Raw genomic sequence first — 17,874 nt, forward strand, 5'->3', positions numbered from 1 at the left:
GTTTGGCATGCTTGCCATCATTGGTCAGAACATTGAGTATAAGAGTTGGGGTGTCAAGTTGTGTCTGTACAGGACATTGGTGAGACTGCTTTTAGACTACTGTACACAATTCTGTTTGCCCTTCTATAGGCAGGATGTTGTTAAACTGGAGAGAGTGAAAAAAGGATTTACAAGGATTTTGTTGGAGCTGGAGGGTTCGAGTTACTGAGAGAGGTTGAATAACTGGGGCTTTTTCCCCCTTGAGTGTCAGAGGCCGAGGGCTAACCTTATAGAGGTTTGTAAGATTATGAGGGACATGGGTTGGGTGAATAGGCAAGATCTTATTCTTAGGATGGAGTAGCCCATAACTAGAGGGCATAGGTTTAAGATGAGAGGGGCAAGATTCAAAAAGGACCTGAGGGGTAACTTTTTCATGCAGAGGGTGGAGCATATATGGAACAAGCTGCCAGAGGGAGTGGGGAAGGCGGGTACAATTACAATATTTAATGGATAGGTACATGGATAAGGACAGGTTAGAGGGACATGGGCCAAATGCCGGCAAATGGGACTTGGTCATATTGGGATGTCTAGTCAGCACAATGAGTTGGAGTGAAGGTTTCTTTGCTGTATGACCCTATGCAGCTAGAGTTTTTCTAGCAATTTCTGATTTCCAGAATCTGCACTTCTTTGGTCTTTTTATATAACTAAGTCAGTTTAGTTTGGGGATGTAAGCTTGATAAGTTTTTTCCACTTCAGTAATTCAGTATTCTTTGTTTCCTGTTCAATACTTTTGTAACCAAGCCTCATAAGATAAAAAGAAAATGAGAATTCCCATTGAGGAAATGCATATCTAACAATCTGTAAAGATTTACCATGTGGGCTATTTCAGTGATAATTCATCAGATGTATCTGTATCTACTACTGTGGATGGAATTATGATAGTCCTTTTCAGGTTTGAACACATCATTTTAATTTTCATCTTCCAGGCAATAAATTGATAAACCAAGTAGGTTTTGAAATGGTACATAATATGCTTTGCCAATTTGATGCCCGGATAATGAAGATGAAAATTAATTTCTCTTTATGGCACCCAAGTCTTATTTTGTACCCAGGATAGATTGCCCTGTAATTGTACAATCTGACCGACAGAGTCTATGAGATTGATTAAACTGCTTTCTGAATTTTTTTTTTATTTACATTTTTCCTCAAGTGACTGAATTCTTTAATATCCCAAATAAAGATCTAATCACATTTTAAAAATTTGCAAGCCATGTGTTTCACTGTAACATGATTAAAATGTATCCACTGAATAAGCCATGTGGCTTTTAAAGCCTTTAATACAATGCTGATGTGAATGCTTATTTTTAAACTTGATGTTTTAACCTGAAGCCTTGACCCTACGTGTGTGCATTGCCAATGCAGTGCATCTTGCTTCATACAATCTGAAAATATTTGTCTGTTAACTGTATTGTGTTTCTGTGGCTTTTAAGCCTCTAAATATTTTTCAGAGGTGATTATCAGAATGTGAAAGAGAGGCAGATGACCTTGAGGTTTTGATTTGAATTCAATGAGTTTGCAAGGTGAAAAGAACAAAATATAGAAAATCTGTTAATGTTGGTTCAACTAATTCACAAAAAGCTACATTTTAAGTCAAATGGTTTGTTCATGGGTTGCCTATTGGAGATTTACTTTGCCAACCTTTCTCCCCCTCCCATTTACCACATCCATGATTTCTCCCTTAGTCTTCAACAGCAGATCTATAGTCACTGCTACTCTTCATGTTTCCACAGGCATTAACTTATGGAGTAAGATCCCTACTAAATACCCAAGCTTTCTTCATGAGCCCTATGCTAGTTGGTATACTAATCGATTTCTTCAGGTCAAGTACTGGCTCCCACCTTATCAAAGCTGCTGCCAATAGGCTGTCTTCTCAAAACCTACCCAGGACACATCTGAACCTACAAATTATCATTCCATCTCCAACTTCTTGACCTCATTGATTTTTACCATCCTCAAAAGTAGCATTATTTCCCAAATCTGTGACTATCTTTTCTGTAATTTAGTGATCTCCAGTTGGGTTTCCTTCCCTTGTGCAGTTTTGAAGCAGTTTTAATCAGTCACAAATGGCTTTCTTTGTGATTTCATAGTACATTATCCTTCCTCATTTGATCCAAGGTAATAAAGGGGAAGATAATTGATAAATCATCAAAATGAAAAGGATAAAATCTCTGATCCAAATAGATTGAAACGAGCAATCATACACTTGTTATATAAAAAAAATTAAGCTGAGGAAACGCTGGCATAGGCACTATTTAATTTATAAAATTCATTAGGAAAAGAAATTGAGGCAGAGGACATGTGGACAGCTAATGTAATTAGTACACTTAAAAAGAGAGATTTCACAACCCCAAGGAACAGTAAACCAGTTGACTAGATGTCAGCAGTAGGAAGGATAATGAAATTTTTACTTAAAAATACAATGGTTAAAGGAATATATAGAATAAATTCAATGAAATGCAAATGCAAACTAAATTGGTTGGTTATGACATAATAACCATTACTTAGACAGGGGCCTAAATGTAACTGTGGGTTTTGAGTTGCCATCATCAGGTTGATAAGCAGATGCTGACCTACACCTGGCAGTAAAGTAGCCTCAGTAAGCCTTCAGGCTCACTATCTGACCAAGAATGATGAACAGGCTCCTGGTTCTGCCAGCCAAATTCGAGGACCAGCAACTCTGATGCCTTAGCAAAGTCACCCAAAGAGTGAAGGCTGGGTTGGCTATGAAAACCTCAGTAGTGCCTCAAAATGAAGGCACACTTGAAGAAGTACATTGAATTTCAAATTGATGGGGCAAAATGTGTTGGGCCCTGCAGGAAGGGAATGTACTCTCCAGTAAACAGCCCCCACTCCTGCCCCTGCACTCCCCACTAGGTTCAGAACTGAGATTTGATATCAAGTAACACACAGTATCTTTGCCCACCACCACTACCAGCCCCTATCCCTTAAATTCTGTGGTGTAGAGTGGTGGGTAGCCCTCTGTGGTTATGGTCCTACCTTGCCACATACAGGCAGAAGATTCTACATTTCTGCCCTTGTTGTAGCAACAGGCTCAAATGGAGTCATATGATATTTTTGGAGTGGACGAATGGTCTCTATAACTTTGAGGTTGATTGCATTCCTGCCAACTTGACCTCCTTGCCATCATTAGTTTCGAAGAAAACCTGTTTTGCTGCAAGCAACAAGTGATGGATACCTATGACTTCATTCACAGTGACCAATACGTAAGGGGTATAGCTATTCATAGCATTGAATATAAGCACAGATCGCAGTGCCAACCTGACATGCCTTCTGATCATACCATATTGATAATTCTATGCCACTGTTTTCACTCAAGATGTAAAGCTGGTACCAAAGCGTCCAACTTCAAGAGCTGATTTTTGCTTTTCTTATCTTTCAGCGTGATCATCACTACAATTCTCTATCTCTCTGATGCACTCAGAAAGAACTTTCTAAATGAAAGCTTTGACTTCAAGGTATTGTGATTTTTAATATTGCTATATTTTGTGGCTCTGTACTTTTACATGTACTGCTTGTTTTCAAACATGAAACAGTATTTTGGCTTCTGTTCTGCTAGGATTGTCTCATTTGACTGATGTGCAGGGTTTGTTGTAATTTACTATGTCAGCATTGGGGATACTTTCACTGTCTTTACTCCTGTGATTGAACTTTTTTGCTGATGAGGGTGATTTAAAAGTACTGCAGACTTTTCTGACAAAATGTTTAATCTCTCCCCAAGACTGATGTGACATTGTTGGGGACTGGGGTGATTATATGTTAAACACAAGCCGCAATAAAACAAGCCAACTACCATTTTAACTGGAACACCTTGGAGTTGTCAAGTAACCCACTCTTGAGAGGATGGCCAGTAATTATGATATTTCCATGTGGCTCTGTGCCACAGATTTTATCAGTGATTTTAGGTTTAATATATATGTTTCAAGTTTCCCTTCGATAAGGAACCCCAAAAGCTGAACAGCTAAGGGAACTGCCAGATCCTACAGTAAAGTTCTTTCCCCAGACAGCTTGTGGACACAGGAGAAGCAGATGTCCTTCCTTGTCATTCCCAGCATCTGAAGCAAACCTGCTGAGATATGTCTTGTCTCTGTAATCACCAGACCAGCAAATGCCACAAGGCCTCCAATGTGCTCACCAAGAAATGCAATAATAAAATTCTCACAAGATCCTGGGGTTAAACCTGGGGGATCCTCCATGTGCGCAGCAATCCTGGGGTTCCCACCCAATGGCATGTACCCTCACTCCCTCTCCATTTCCCAATTGATATTAGAGACCCATGTTTCAGAGCCTTCCATTCATCATAAATAATGCATCTGCTGTACATGGGGGCAAGTTGGTCTTATGGGTTGAATTAAGGAAGGTCAGCATATTCTTGTTGTTTGAGTTAATCCTTTTGTTTCTTTCTCAATGTATTGTTACACTTATGCAGACATTAACAGATCATGTTACTGAATTGGTTGCAAACATTTCAATTTATGCACTGACTGGAAAGTGTAAACTTCGGCTTGGGTTGTGTGATGGAGTTACATAACTGGTTTCATGATGCATACTCTTATCTGGATGCTGTATAGGCTCGAGCATTTAACTGCAACTGATACAGAACTACTCCAGCATTGAAGTACCCACGCACTGAAGTGAAAACAATTGAATTGCAGTACAGATCAGGTGGCATGTTTAGAATTTCTTCACTATATTTGCACAAACACAGCCATCCATGCAGGATGTAAAGGATGTTCATTTAAACTGCGATTCTCCAAAGGCATAAACAAGATCAGTGTCAGCATCACAGGGTTGCCATGTCCTTTTTCAGACTGCTGGAGTGCTCAAGCATCAGGTTAATAACACAGGAGTATTGGGCACTTTGTTATACACATGATGAAACATGAAAAATCAAAAATAAATTAAGCATGGCATGATGGCACAAACATTACAGTTTCAGTGGAGTAGCAGGACATGAGTATAAATCCAAACTGATATCATCTTAACTGTGCCATTGTGAGTCATTTCCCCACAGGTAGTGATTGGAGATGATTCACTCCAGTCTGCTCCTACACTGTTAGCAGTGAAGTGGCAGAGGCTTGGAAACACATCATCCAGCTGCCTTCAAAACTGAAAATGGTATGTGCTGCATGGGATCCATGAAAGGAAATGGCAGAAAAGATTCTACAGTTAAATAACTCATCATACATTTAAGCTTCCTCCTTCAATTCTCAGTCGTACGTTTTTCACTGATTCCGCTGAATTGCTGCTGACTTTAAAATCTTTATCCATGGTACATTGTGCAACATAATACTAGGTATTTCTCTTGGGAATTTTAGAATCTTAAATAGTAAAGCAACCTACCTGTGAAAGCTGTGCCCAGTTACAGTATAGCAGACAGTATTTGAGCCCTGCATTTCAATGTATTGTACCAAACTTTAGAAAAATAATTTTTATATTGTTAAAAAAATTGATGGAAGCAAAATCAATACTGTTTCATCATGAATAAAAACTTTGAAAATAGTTTTCAAATAATCAAACTTAACTCAGTCATTTTATGTAATTATCCAATCAGCAATTTAGAAACTTTTTCAACTAAACATTATTGGAGTTGCTTGTATAAATTCTGATGGTCAGAAACATATTGCAATGCTTTAAAAGCACAAAATCATCTTCAAAGATTTTTGCAACAAAACTAACACCACTGCAGAATGGGTTTGGTTCTGTAGTATGAAATCAGCTGGTGACTTTCAGAAGTGGTTCACCCTCTGGACATATGGTCAGACTTTGTTTGGTTTGGCAGCTGATGACAGGATAACATCTGGGTTTGATCTTGTATAATATTATAATAACACACAAAATGCAATTTTTGAACAGAAGTCCAGTTGTAGGTAGGCAGGTTTCAGGTCCACTGTTCTGCAGCCTACCAGTGTAGGTTAGACAGACAGAGGGCATTTCCAGGTGGAGGCCACCAGTTGGCCGCTCTTTGCACAAATTGTAGCTGCAGCCATGTGGATGTTAATAAAGGCTGTGGCCAAACTGATCCTGCAGCTCTGGCCCTTGCAGTCTGCCAGCAGGGGACTGTCTTGAGCAATTTGCTGGTTAGCTTTAATAAGCATATGCCACCCACCATTGATTGATGGCATGCTCTCACCCTGCTTCACTTGCCTTCTAGTAACAGGCCTTGAAGTAGGAAGATGGCAGCTTTTCAGCACACGAGTCAGTTGCATGAAATTTTGGGAACACTCATCTCCAGCAGAATGCCAGTATCCAACCCAGAGAACAGGAGATTCGACGTTTCGGGCATAAGCCCTTCTCCAGGAGGGAGTGAGGGTACATGCCATTTTCAGCTCAGATCTCCAGCATCTGCAGACCTCACTTTCTCCTCCAACCCAGAGAGTTCAACATGATTTCATTTCAGTGACAGGCCAGATCTTGTTTCCGGATTCAGATTGCATTTATGCTGTAACTCCAGTGTTAGTACAAAATGAAACTGCTCCACAATTAGTGTGCAAGTGCAGCTTTAAGTATTTTACAGATAAAGCAGCTGTAAGACTGATGAACCTGAGACCTGGCAGGCAGAGTTTATTATACTAAAAATAGCACAAAATATTTATCAATTGAACTTGATCTCTTGAAAATAACTAATTAACAAAATACTGATTAAACATAATTGATCATAGTGAGGATCTTAGAATGCAAATCATTTCTGTAACTTAAAGCAATAACATTGAAATTAACAGTTAAGATTAAGTCATAATGGAGTGCACTTATGGATTGTTTCATCAGTGATTGGTGGTGAGAATTGATCAAAAGCTGGTCTTTCAATCGACTTCCTGCAAGAGCAAGAATTCACCAGTTAGGGGATCATGAGGTCAGATATAAGTCAATGGGTTATGTGCCTGTTCAAAAGTTTTGAGCTTTTATGTGCTTTGTTTTTATTCCCAAAATTTATTTTGTTTCATATCATCTTTGAGAATACTTAGAAAAGGTACTTACTTGGATAAGATTGAAATAATTTTGACTTTGATGCCTGAGGTGTTTAAAGTCTCCAAGAACAAAAACAAAATGTACTAACACTCAGTCTGTTCTTCAAAATATTGAGCAATAAAAAGAGTGTTAATAGCTGCTTCAGGCATTGTCTGCTTTTGCATTTGTTTGTATATTTTTGTGGTAAACGTTTTCATGATTCTACCTATGGATAATGCTTAACAAATGTACACAGATGTTTGTGTTTCTGAGAAAGCTTGAAAATGTATGTCACATTTAAAACAGTATTCTGGAAAGGATAAGAAATATTTAAATCAAGAGCATAAGGAAGTAAGTCATTTTGATTTTTCAGTCACAATAATTCAATAATGATTTCTTGAAACATTCCATTGTACAATTTAGCTTTAAATCTGATGAGTAGCTGTACATTTAGAAGCACCTTCCAAGCAGCAAATATTTCTGCCTAAATAGCAGTTAAATCTGACTGATCGCAAGCTGTATTTACGTTCAACAATTATACTTTCAAACAGTAAAGGGAGAGGCTAGCGTGAATTTATGTCAGCCTTCAAGGCACCATAATCCATTGCATGCTACATGGTTTAACATTCCGATTCCAAAGCAGCATATCATTTAAGATTGTGTGAAAAGTGCCATGTAGGATTCCAGCAATGGCATGGGATTTGTTCAATCAACGCAATTGCATGACTTTCACTCCTGTGTTATCCAATTTTACAATTGTGTGAAAAATTCATCAGTAATTTATAATTTTCAATGTAAATTTGTCTGTTTTCTAACTATATAAATGTTTAAGCCATTATTTCTTATGTATGTAAAAACATTGCATATTATGATGAGTTTTCAAGATTTAGGATATATTCATGTAAATGTTTATATATACAATGTGTATATATATTGTATTACTATCACATTGGTTACGTGACTAACTAAACATAAAACTACCTCTCTGCAGCTTAATCCTCTAATGTTTTTACATCTGGATGAAATTAAAGAAATCTTTTTTTCATAGGTGTGGGAGTCTTATTTCTATCTGGCAGTAATATTTATCAATCAGCCTTGCCTTCAACTTGAGATGTTTTCACCTTCAAAAAGAAAGAAAGTTCTAGAAAAGTAAGTTGTGTAATCTGATTCTGCTTATGGCATAAAGACTATTTTTAAAAATTTTAAATGCACTAATGATGTTTGGGTTTCTGGAAATAAATCTTTACTATTCATGATTCTACTTGTTCATTTTATGTTCATCATCTTAGTTATTCATTTTCAATTACAGATATGGAGACATGAGAGTGATGATGGGATGTGAAATCTTCAGCATGTGGCAAAATTTAGGTAAAAACTTATAGCATTGTATTTTCTGGATTGCTTAACTACAAATATGTCAATTGGTTAAATACAATAAATGATCATAATTGATTATATTGTAGGAGAGCACAAGTTACAATTTATTCCTGGACTTATTGGACCATTTTTAGAAGTGACACTTGTACCCCAGGCTGATCTTCGGAATGTGATGATCCCAATTTTCCATGACATGATGGACTGGGAGCAGAGACGTACTGGAAATTTCAAACAGGTTGATCATTATAAATTTATTCTCAAAATAACATCACTGCCAGTTTTTAATAAATGTTACATTTTTGGCTGGTGTGCAGATATAATTCAGATGCTTACGCTATTTCTGCTTGTTGTAAATCTATTGAACTGAACTACATTTTTGAAATGGGTGACTTTATACACTTAGTGTATATAAAATTAACTTTCAAACTTGGATAAAAAGTAGTATTGCTATATATATATATATATATATATATATATATATATATATATATATATATATATATATATGCCTGTATTATAAATAAGTAAGAAAGCATGCAGGGGTTAGTGTCAGACGCAGCACCAGGTCTACATAAAAATGAGGATCAGCCTGGTTAAATACCAACATAGAGTCAAAACACAGAGCACAGTTGCAATAATTTGAGTGATCTTACAACCAAATGTTCAGGTCTGAGCTCTGCAGTCCTGCTACATTCAGCCATGAGTGGTGATGGACAAAGAAATAACGAAGTCAAGAAGTGTGGTGTTGGAAAACACAGCAGGCAACATCTGAGGAGTAGGAGAGTCGACATTTTGAGCATAAGTCCTTCATCAGGAGGGGTTTCTGCAAAGATTCCCATCCCTCAGTGATGGGGAAGCCCAACATGCCAGTAGAAAAGATGTAACCATCTTCAGCCAGAGGGGGTGATTCATCTTAGCTTCATCCAGAGGTCCACTGTATCACAATTCAATTAACTCCATATGATGTCAAGAAATGGCTGACACCATTGCATACTGCAAAGGCAACAGTACTGATGATTTGTGCTCCAGAATTAGTTGCACCAATAGCCTAGCTGTTCCATTATAGTTATAACACTGATACTTTGCTGACAATATGGAACCTTGTGGAGGTATTTTACATGAACAAAACATCGGGTGATATTTGGCTGAGTTTGATTTAACCCATCAGTCAATTCTTGATCTTTGAAGTCATCACCAGTGTTATGAAGTGGTACTTGCTCAGCAACAACCTGTTCAGTGATAACCAGGTTTACTTAGTTTCTGAACTTGATACAGTTTTGGTCCAAACCAGAACAAAGAGCTGAGCTCCAGAGATGAGGAGGACACTCTCATCTGATTTGCTCCTATCCCATTCGGGATGGAAATTACCATTCTTGCCTGGTCTTGCCTACATGTGACTCCAGACCCACAGCAATATGGTTGATACTTAACTAACATCTGGGCAATTATGGATGGGCAATAATTGCTGGACTAGCCAGTGACACCAACATCTTGTGAATTAAATTTTTAAAAAAAAGGTGAGTGCGCATGTTTGAGACCATCAGGCAGTACTTGACTGAATATGATAGCATAGGACCCTAGGTAAAGCGGAGTTAACAGGAATCAGGAAGGGAGGAGATCTTCACTGGTTTGAGACACACCTAGGTCAAAGGTAGATAATTGTGGTTTTTGGAAGTCAATAATTTCAATCCCGGATCTCTGCTGGAGTTTCTCAAGGTAGTATCTTAGGTTGGACCTATATCTGATGCTACATCAATGATTGCAGCATCCTTTTCATCATAAGCTCACTGATGATTCCACAATGATCATTCAGAGTTCCTTGGATAATGAATCAGTCTGTGTTCACACTAACAACCAGACTTGAGCTGAAAAATGTCAAGTAATATTGTGTCACAATTTCCAGACAATTGCCATCTCCAAAAAGAGCGAATCTACCTTTGGCATTAAAGACATTAGCATCACTGAATTCCTCATTATTAACATCCTGGAGATAACCATTGACAAGAAACTAAACTGATTATAAATACTGGAGCTACAAGGACAGATCAGCACCTTAGAATTCTGTACTACCTAGTCCTCCAGTGTCTGTTCAAAAGGTACAAGTCAGGAGTGTGATGAAGCACATTCCACTCACCTGGATGAGAGCAACTCCAATAACTCTGAAGAAGCTTGACACCAAGCAGGACAAGCAGCCTGCATAATGGGCGTGCATCTCCCACCTTCAATATTTATTCCCTTCCCCATGAAGTACAATGGTAATAGCTTGTTCCATCATAAGATGCAATGCTGCAACTCACCAAGTCTCATTTGGCAGCATCTTCCAAACCTGTGATCTCTTTTTCCTGGAAGGATGCATGGACATGCCACCACATGCAAATTCTCCTTCAAGCCACACACCATTCTGACTTGGAAACATATCACCATTCTTTTGTTGTCTCTGGGACAAAATCCTGGGAATCCCTCCCTCACAGCACTGTGGGTATGCCTACACCAAATGATTTGCAGCATTTCATGTGAGCAGCTCACCACCACTTTCTCCAGTGCAATTAGGGGTGAACAATAAATGTTAGCCTAGACAGCAACGTCTATATCCTGTGAACGAATGATTGATTGAAAAAATATTCTTTGCAAATTGAAAATTAATAACCCTTCAGATTTCCTAGTGTTAGTTATTAAACGGTTAAAATTTGAAATGTCTTATGGGTGTGCTTTGCGCTTTGATACTGAGGAGGAGGATGGTGGAGGAGGTGTTTTCTCCCTCTGGCACTAAGGCAACTCGTGTTTATGTATTTTACTTCAGAGACTTACTTATTGTAGTTCATTATTCAGACATTCGGGTCAATACAGAATATATGTGGTTCTTTGCACCAGCATTCATTGAAAGCATGCATTGATCATATTGAAAACTCTTTTATGGTAAACATGGAGTCTCATCCTACATATCGCTATATCAAAACTAAAGCATTTTTGTTATTAATATATGTTGTAGATTATTTAATTTTTTGATGTGTAAAACTGATGTCATGACAGCACAAAACACTCATGTGATCCAAGGGATGGAGTGGACTATAAAAGTATAAAATATTTTATTCTTTCTGCTTGTGACTTAAGTGCTCAGGCAGATTTGAAGCAGTTGCATAAAGCAGTTTGCTGCATTTTCAGAGGGTTAGTCACAGAGCTTAAAGGATATTTCGAAGTTGTGACTACATGGGATAAAGTAACAGCTTTCTTGTTTATGTCAGCAAGTACAAGAAGATCAATTTCTGAAAACTGTTCCAGATAATCTAACAATGGAACTGCTTGACTGGGAGTATGACACCTGAAGGCATCTATGCAAATGAGCTGACTATTTTGTGACTTCAAATTCATCAAAGTTTAGAATGAGCAGAAGGATTACTTTCATTCCTTCTCAGACAAACTGCATTGTCCTGATATTACATGGATTGTAGTGATCCAAAAAGATGGCACATCACCTTCTCAAGGGCATTTTGGGGTGTGTAGTAAATTCTGGCCGAGGCAACATCATTCACACCTACGAACGAACATTTTAAAAAGGTTTAAGCAATTAGCCCCTCCCAGCTAGGCTCTTGGGAATGTTGATTGAAAACATTTAGTAAGGATCCTGTTTACTGTTACTTGCAGGTTGGTTGCTGGCTTGACATTGGAGGCTGGTGATTGACCTTGGCTAATTTCTGACTGGGAAGATTTAGCTCTGTTCTTATTGATGATTCACTGTATTTCACAACCATGTATACAAGTTACTGTAGTCCTGGGTGAGGTCTAGTAGGGCTGTCTTTGAAGATGGAGAATGGTAGAAGCAAGGAAGACTGGAGAAGGAGAGGAGACAGGGAGAAGAAGGAGTACCTGTGGAGGAAGCAATACTCACAGCTGGTTTTCAAGAAGCACTTATGCATTTGACTGAGGCATAATGTCTCGGCTTCAAAACTCCATCACCTGCTCAGCCAGACGTTGAGTCTACACTAAGACACACACAGCAAAGCCTGTGGTCATCAAGATCACTGTGGTCCATATGTACAATTGGATCCTTCCAGACTGCAGCAAGTATCATGAGAACAATTTTCCATTTAAAATCAACCATTCTGTCAGTGAGGAGACCAAAACTAACCACATTAGAAGGAAGTCTAATATCTCTTCATATTGTCAGAGCAAAGTCATATATGAAATTTGGCCTTTCCCACTTGGCAGTTTTCTTGCACATTCTCAATTTCCATCACCCTAAATTGGCAAACATATCTAGCTGTCCACACACTAAGCTACAGAATTCGCTCCTTTATCATAGCATTATAGCATGGAAAATGACCACTCTGCCATGGTGCCTATGTTGACTGTTTAAAAAAGCAATCCTGTTAGACTTTCATCCTGATTTTGCAAATTCTTTCATGGCCTCCCAACCCCCTCCCTATCTCTGTAAACTCATGACATCTGGAATATACTAGACACAAAACAGACTTCAGGCTGAGGCCAAAGTTTATTGGATAGATGGGACCTTACATCAGTTTCCTGATCTGTTTTCACTCTGACGAACAACACCTAGATCTGGAAACGACACATTGTATGCTTGCTCATTGGCAGACTGACAAGTGTTCCCATGTATGATTTTTGACCATCTTAGATTCCCTCAACAAGTAAGCCCCTGCATAAAGGCTATTGTGAGTCATACCCTCCAGTAAGCTGGCACTTACTCCTATGTACAGTCTACCCCTCCTTCCTAGCTTCTGCATATTTGTGCCCAGTGCTGTACTACTCAAGAAGATTGTCTTCCTTTTGTCTCCATTGTAAATTACAGATATAATTTGAGTTGGTGCTTTAGAGGATTAAACCAAGTGATGCTGACCCTTCAGAAAGGCTGGTCTTCTCTTGCTAAAGTATCAAAAGCATTTCTACATTTTAAATACTTGCAGTTAGAAAAAAAAGAGGGTAAACAAGTGTTTGCTACTGATTCTATCCCTTTCCTTGGCAACAGTTTGAGATTGAATAAGTCAGTCTGTTCTCAACTGTGGTGTCACATTTGATTTTGAAATGAGATTCTCACCACATTTGTGTCATCACTAAGACCACCTATTTCCACTTTGACAAATCAGTCAATTTTACCTCTGTTTAACCTCATTTGCTTCTTTTACCCTGAATTGTGACTTCATTATTTCTGGACTTGACTATTCCAATGCATTCCTGGTTAGTTTGCCATGTTCTACACTCTCTAAACTTGAGATTGTCCAAAACTCTGCTGCTTGTGCCTTAACTTGCTGGAGTCATGCTCCCCCAGCACCTTTCTGTTTGCTGATCATCAACATCTTTGTTAAAATTCACATTCAAATTGTTTTGATTCCTTCTCTGGTCTCATGCCTTCTTAACTCTAATCTCTACAGCTGCAAAACCCTTTGAGATAACTGTGTACCTATAATTCTGGCCTTTTGTGTATACACATTTTTAATCGCTTGACCATTTGTAGTAATGTCTTTAATTGCCTAGACCTTGAGCTTTGGAATTTCCTTACTCTGTCTATCTTCAGCTGCATTTTGTCTTCCTTCTTGGATACCTCTTAAACTCTACTTCTTTGATTTGGCTTTTGGTCGTCTGACCTAATACTGCCTTGTGCTTAGCATCATGCTATGTTTTGTTAATTCTCCCTTGAGATGCTTTGGTACATTTTATTCAATGAGAGCTGCAACATAAATAGAAGTTATTATTGTTCGGCTTAGCATTTGATGGTAAAGAGAGAGCAGGGTGATGAGTGGCTGGTAAATTTAGTTGTATTATCTATGCAGAGCAAGATAGAAGCAAGAATGGAAAAAGAGGACAAAATATTCAAAGCCTTGAATGTGACAACTCCTGCAGCATCACCACACACAACATAAATGATTCTTCCCCTGATTGTAATGGTCAGAATTTTTTCTTCCATTGTGGAAGACTTGACTTCTTATGGCATCAGCTTCTGGTGCAGGTGTTTTGTGATCCTGTCCTGCAGAGAAGAAGCGAATGTATTGTAAACTCTTTAGAGGCTATTAGTAGTTTAGAAAAAGTGCTTATCATATTCAAATAGCTGGTGTGCAGTGCCCAAGATATGAGGACTGTGATAATGGCCTCATGAGTGAGAATGAGGAAGTAAAGGATATAGTGAAATGAGATGCAGTTATTGTAAAAGTGAGTGACAGGAAGGAGGGTGGGGAGTGTTGTGAATACTGAAAGTGTGCAAGCAGTGTAAGAAAATAGTGTTGTTACATTGATAACCCTGGTAAGGTGAATGAATATTTTCGGCATTCCACCCACGTCCTTGGAGCTGAAGCTTGATATTCACCATTTTATAACATTTTGCCATTATTTGCAGAAGTGTTTCTGAAGGACTTTCTGCCCCTAAGGAGGAGTAGGGTCTCATATGGTCCACTGCCTGACAAGGTCTCCAAAACAGCATCAATGAACCTGGGATCTTTCAGAACATAATATGTAGCAATTGCTTACCCTGCATCTGTGCCCTGCTGAGAATGTGTGTAACCTGCACTCAGCCCCTACATAACTGTTCTCAGACTTGATTATATTTCTCGGCTATCTATTGCTAGTTTACACACAAGTGCTGTTAAGACCATGAAACATGCAAATATATAATACATATGTCGATATCAGTCAGGAACTAATTAATCAATGAGTTTAATTAACGTGTGTGTTCCCAGGTGGAAGCAAAACTGATAGACAAATTGGACAGCTTAATGTCAGAAGGCAAAGGTGATGAAACTTACAGAGAGCTTTTCAACAGCATGTGAGTCATACATAACCTTATTTTACAGCTGTTGTTTACATGCTGAGATGTAATGTAAGACATTATACTTAAATCTATTTGCTGCATATTTTACTGTTCTCATCAAAATAAAAATTCATTGGGGTCCAGGTTCCTCAGTGGCTAAGTGCAGTCAATACAGTGGCACTGAAGTATTGAGTCCAGAAATATCCATATTTGATCGGTGCTTAATGCTGTTATCCCAGGCAGGGGATTCTGTCAGTCAGTAGCTATGCTGTTGAAAATAATGCAGGAAATAACCACAAATGTATGCAATACTGCCTGCCTTTTTGTTTTTCAGTGACATCACTTAAATTAAGGTTAGATTAGTCCTTGAGCATTAGCTATTTTGTAACCTTGTAGGGTTCATTGTAATAAAATACAAACAAAACCTGTTATTCCAAAAGAAAATAGGTCATTTTTTTTTCAAAAACACGGAAAACAGCCATTTTTTTTTAAAGGAAGATCGTGTAAGGCTGAAGCACACCCTGTGTGGGATTGCAGAATAAATGATTGCAAAGGGGCAGCCTATTTTATGTATGTGCAGTTGCTTGATTTTACACTCTATCCAAGGAACATTTCTCCCCTGGTCAATTGAAGGAACGCAGAAAGCAACTGGACAGAAATCAAACAAGATTGATTTGCTATACCGCCCTCTTCCCCCTTAATTGACTTTTAGTCTTTGCTTTCGAGATACAACACACACATTTAAAATACCCTTTCTCGTTTCATTGCATTCACAACAATAATTAGACAATGTCTCATTTGATTTGGAAGCTACGGAAGTCTTATGATATGGACTCACAATGAGGTTAATCAAATGATTTTAGTTACCTTGCTATGAAAAACATCAAACATCCCTCTTTTTACAAGCTGGAAAAACTTAAATGTACCTTAGTATTGTTAAACTTAAAGAAGCAGAACAATTGGGGATAGACAATAAGTGTTGGCCTAGCCATTCATGGACTTAATTCTGAACTCTAACACAAATCCCCAGATTCCCACAAATATCTTGAATATGCTTCCCCACAATCCACATCCCATGAATGAATAATTTTAACAAAAAATAGCATAAATAGGCAACTGAAGACAGTAAAATGATTTAGTTACCACAATGTGTTGGGAAGACAGTGAAGAGGAGGAAATGATTACAATGTTTGTGGAGTCAGAGGAAGACACCTGCCCAACTCTGGCCACTTAGTGCTGTTAACCTCATGTAGGGATCTGGTATTAGGTAGTAGAAAGTGAGGACTGCAGGTGCTGGAGATCAGATTCAAGAGTGTGGTGCTAGAAAAGCACAGCAAGAGCAGGAGAATCAACATTCAGGCATCAGCCCACTTTCCTGCTGAAGGGCTTATGCCCAAAACGTTGATTTACCTGTTCCTCGGATGCAGGCACCTGCTGTGTTTTTGCAGTACCACACTCTCGAATCTAGTATTAGGTCCCAGTCGGAGCATGTAAAGGAGCCCTATTCCCAGGATATGACAATTGCCAAGGACACTTATTTGGGATGGTCATCAAAAATGACAGAAAGATGACCCAACCTGAATGCACGTTGGAATTGTTTGAAGCATCTTTTGAACACAGGATCTTTGTCCAGAATTTGGGCCTTTTTCCTGCAATATGAGTGCCACGAAGTTCAGTTTCTCCTTAAACTGCTACAAATGCTGTGCATTCTATATGGTATGTTGTCAATACAAATGTTTGGATGTCAGTTACATATAAAATTCTGACAGAAGTCACGTTGCTCCAAAAATATTACCTGGACTAACCAATTAACATTTAAAGCCTGAGTTGAAATTGATTGATTTCAATAACATAAGTTTAACAATAAGTACATAAATGCTTAATAAAATATTTTTTACATTCAATCTGCATTCTACTAACAAAAGTGGACAATGTGTTTGCTGATCTCTGCCAATGCAGCTCTGAGTTCACCTTCAACAATAAAGCTGCTCAGATTGTGTCTCCATGTTGAACAATCAGGAATATAAACCAGTTATGAAGAAATTTCAAAGCTGTGCTCCCCATAAGCTTACACCTAGAGAAGGAAAATATTTAATGGGTTACAATCAATTAAATATGAATGTGTTATGGACTAGGCCAGACCAATCAAAATGTTCTTAAGCAAGTAGCCCAGACCATAACTTTGCCATTTGTTTTGGTAAGTGCACAGTGAAAATTACCTGGAGTAAGTTAGCTAGGTTGACTGCCAGGTTTTAAAACAGACAAAAACTTATTCACAAAATTATGGAATGAAATGCAAAGGACAGAATAAAGAACACTCTCAGAACTCAGACTATCTCAAACTAGACTTAATTATGCTGTTCCGAATATACACACCAGTTCCAAAGTTCCAATAAACAAATCTCCTTAAACACAGTAAAAATGAAACAAAGGCCTACAGGTCGAAGTTAGAAGGGCAGAAGGAGAGAGAAAGTCTCGCAGTCTGTTTCCACACAGCCCACTGCTGAACTGAATCAACCAAGACTCCAGTTTCTAGGACTGATCACTTTCCTTTCATTTTACAGATCACTTCTAAAACATAAGCTTTGGCCTAAAGTTTAATCTGTTTACGTATAAACAAAAGACCTTTTCATCCTTATACCAAACCAGTCAAATCAGAGCCTGAGTGATATAAGACCCCTCTGAAAAAACAAGGACGCAGTATATTTGAGAAAAGAAACAGCTTTTAGAAAAAA

The 17,874-nt window shown here is 38.3% G+C and overlaps 1 protein-coding gene across 1 annotated transcript in view; it reads left to right on the forward strand.

Annotated features, from left to right (window-relative positions):
- Positions 1–17,874, forward strand: part of dock4 (dedicator of cytokinesis 4) — a 458,861-nt gene that overhangs the window by 330,922 nt on the left and 110,065 nt on the right. Inside the window, exons 28-32 of the mRNA XM_060839361.1 lie at positions 3,440–3,515; positions 8,054–8,154; positions 8,315–8,373; positions 8,469–8,617; positions 15,069–15,154. Coding sequence (XP_060695344.1) covers positions 3,440–3,515; positions 8,054–8,154; positions 8,315–8,373; positions 8,469–8,617; positions 15,069–15,154 — 471 coding nt within the window. The remainder of the gene's footprint in view (positions 1–3,439; positions 3,516–8,053; positions 8,155–8,314; positions 8,374–8,468; positions 8,618–15,068; positions 15,155–17,874) is intronic.

Source organism: Hemiscyllium ocellatum, chromosome 19 (genome assembly GCF_020745735.1).
Source record: "Hemiscyllium ocellatum isolate sHemOce1 chromosome 19, sHemOce1.pat.X.cur, whole genome shotgun sequence".
Taxonomy (NCBI): Eukaryota; Metazoa; Chordata; class Chondrichthyes; order Orectolobiformes; family Hemiscylliidae; genus Hemiscyllium; species Hemiscyllium ocellatum.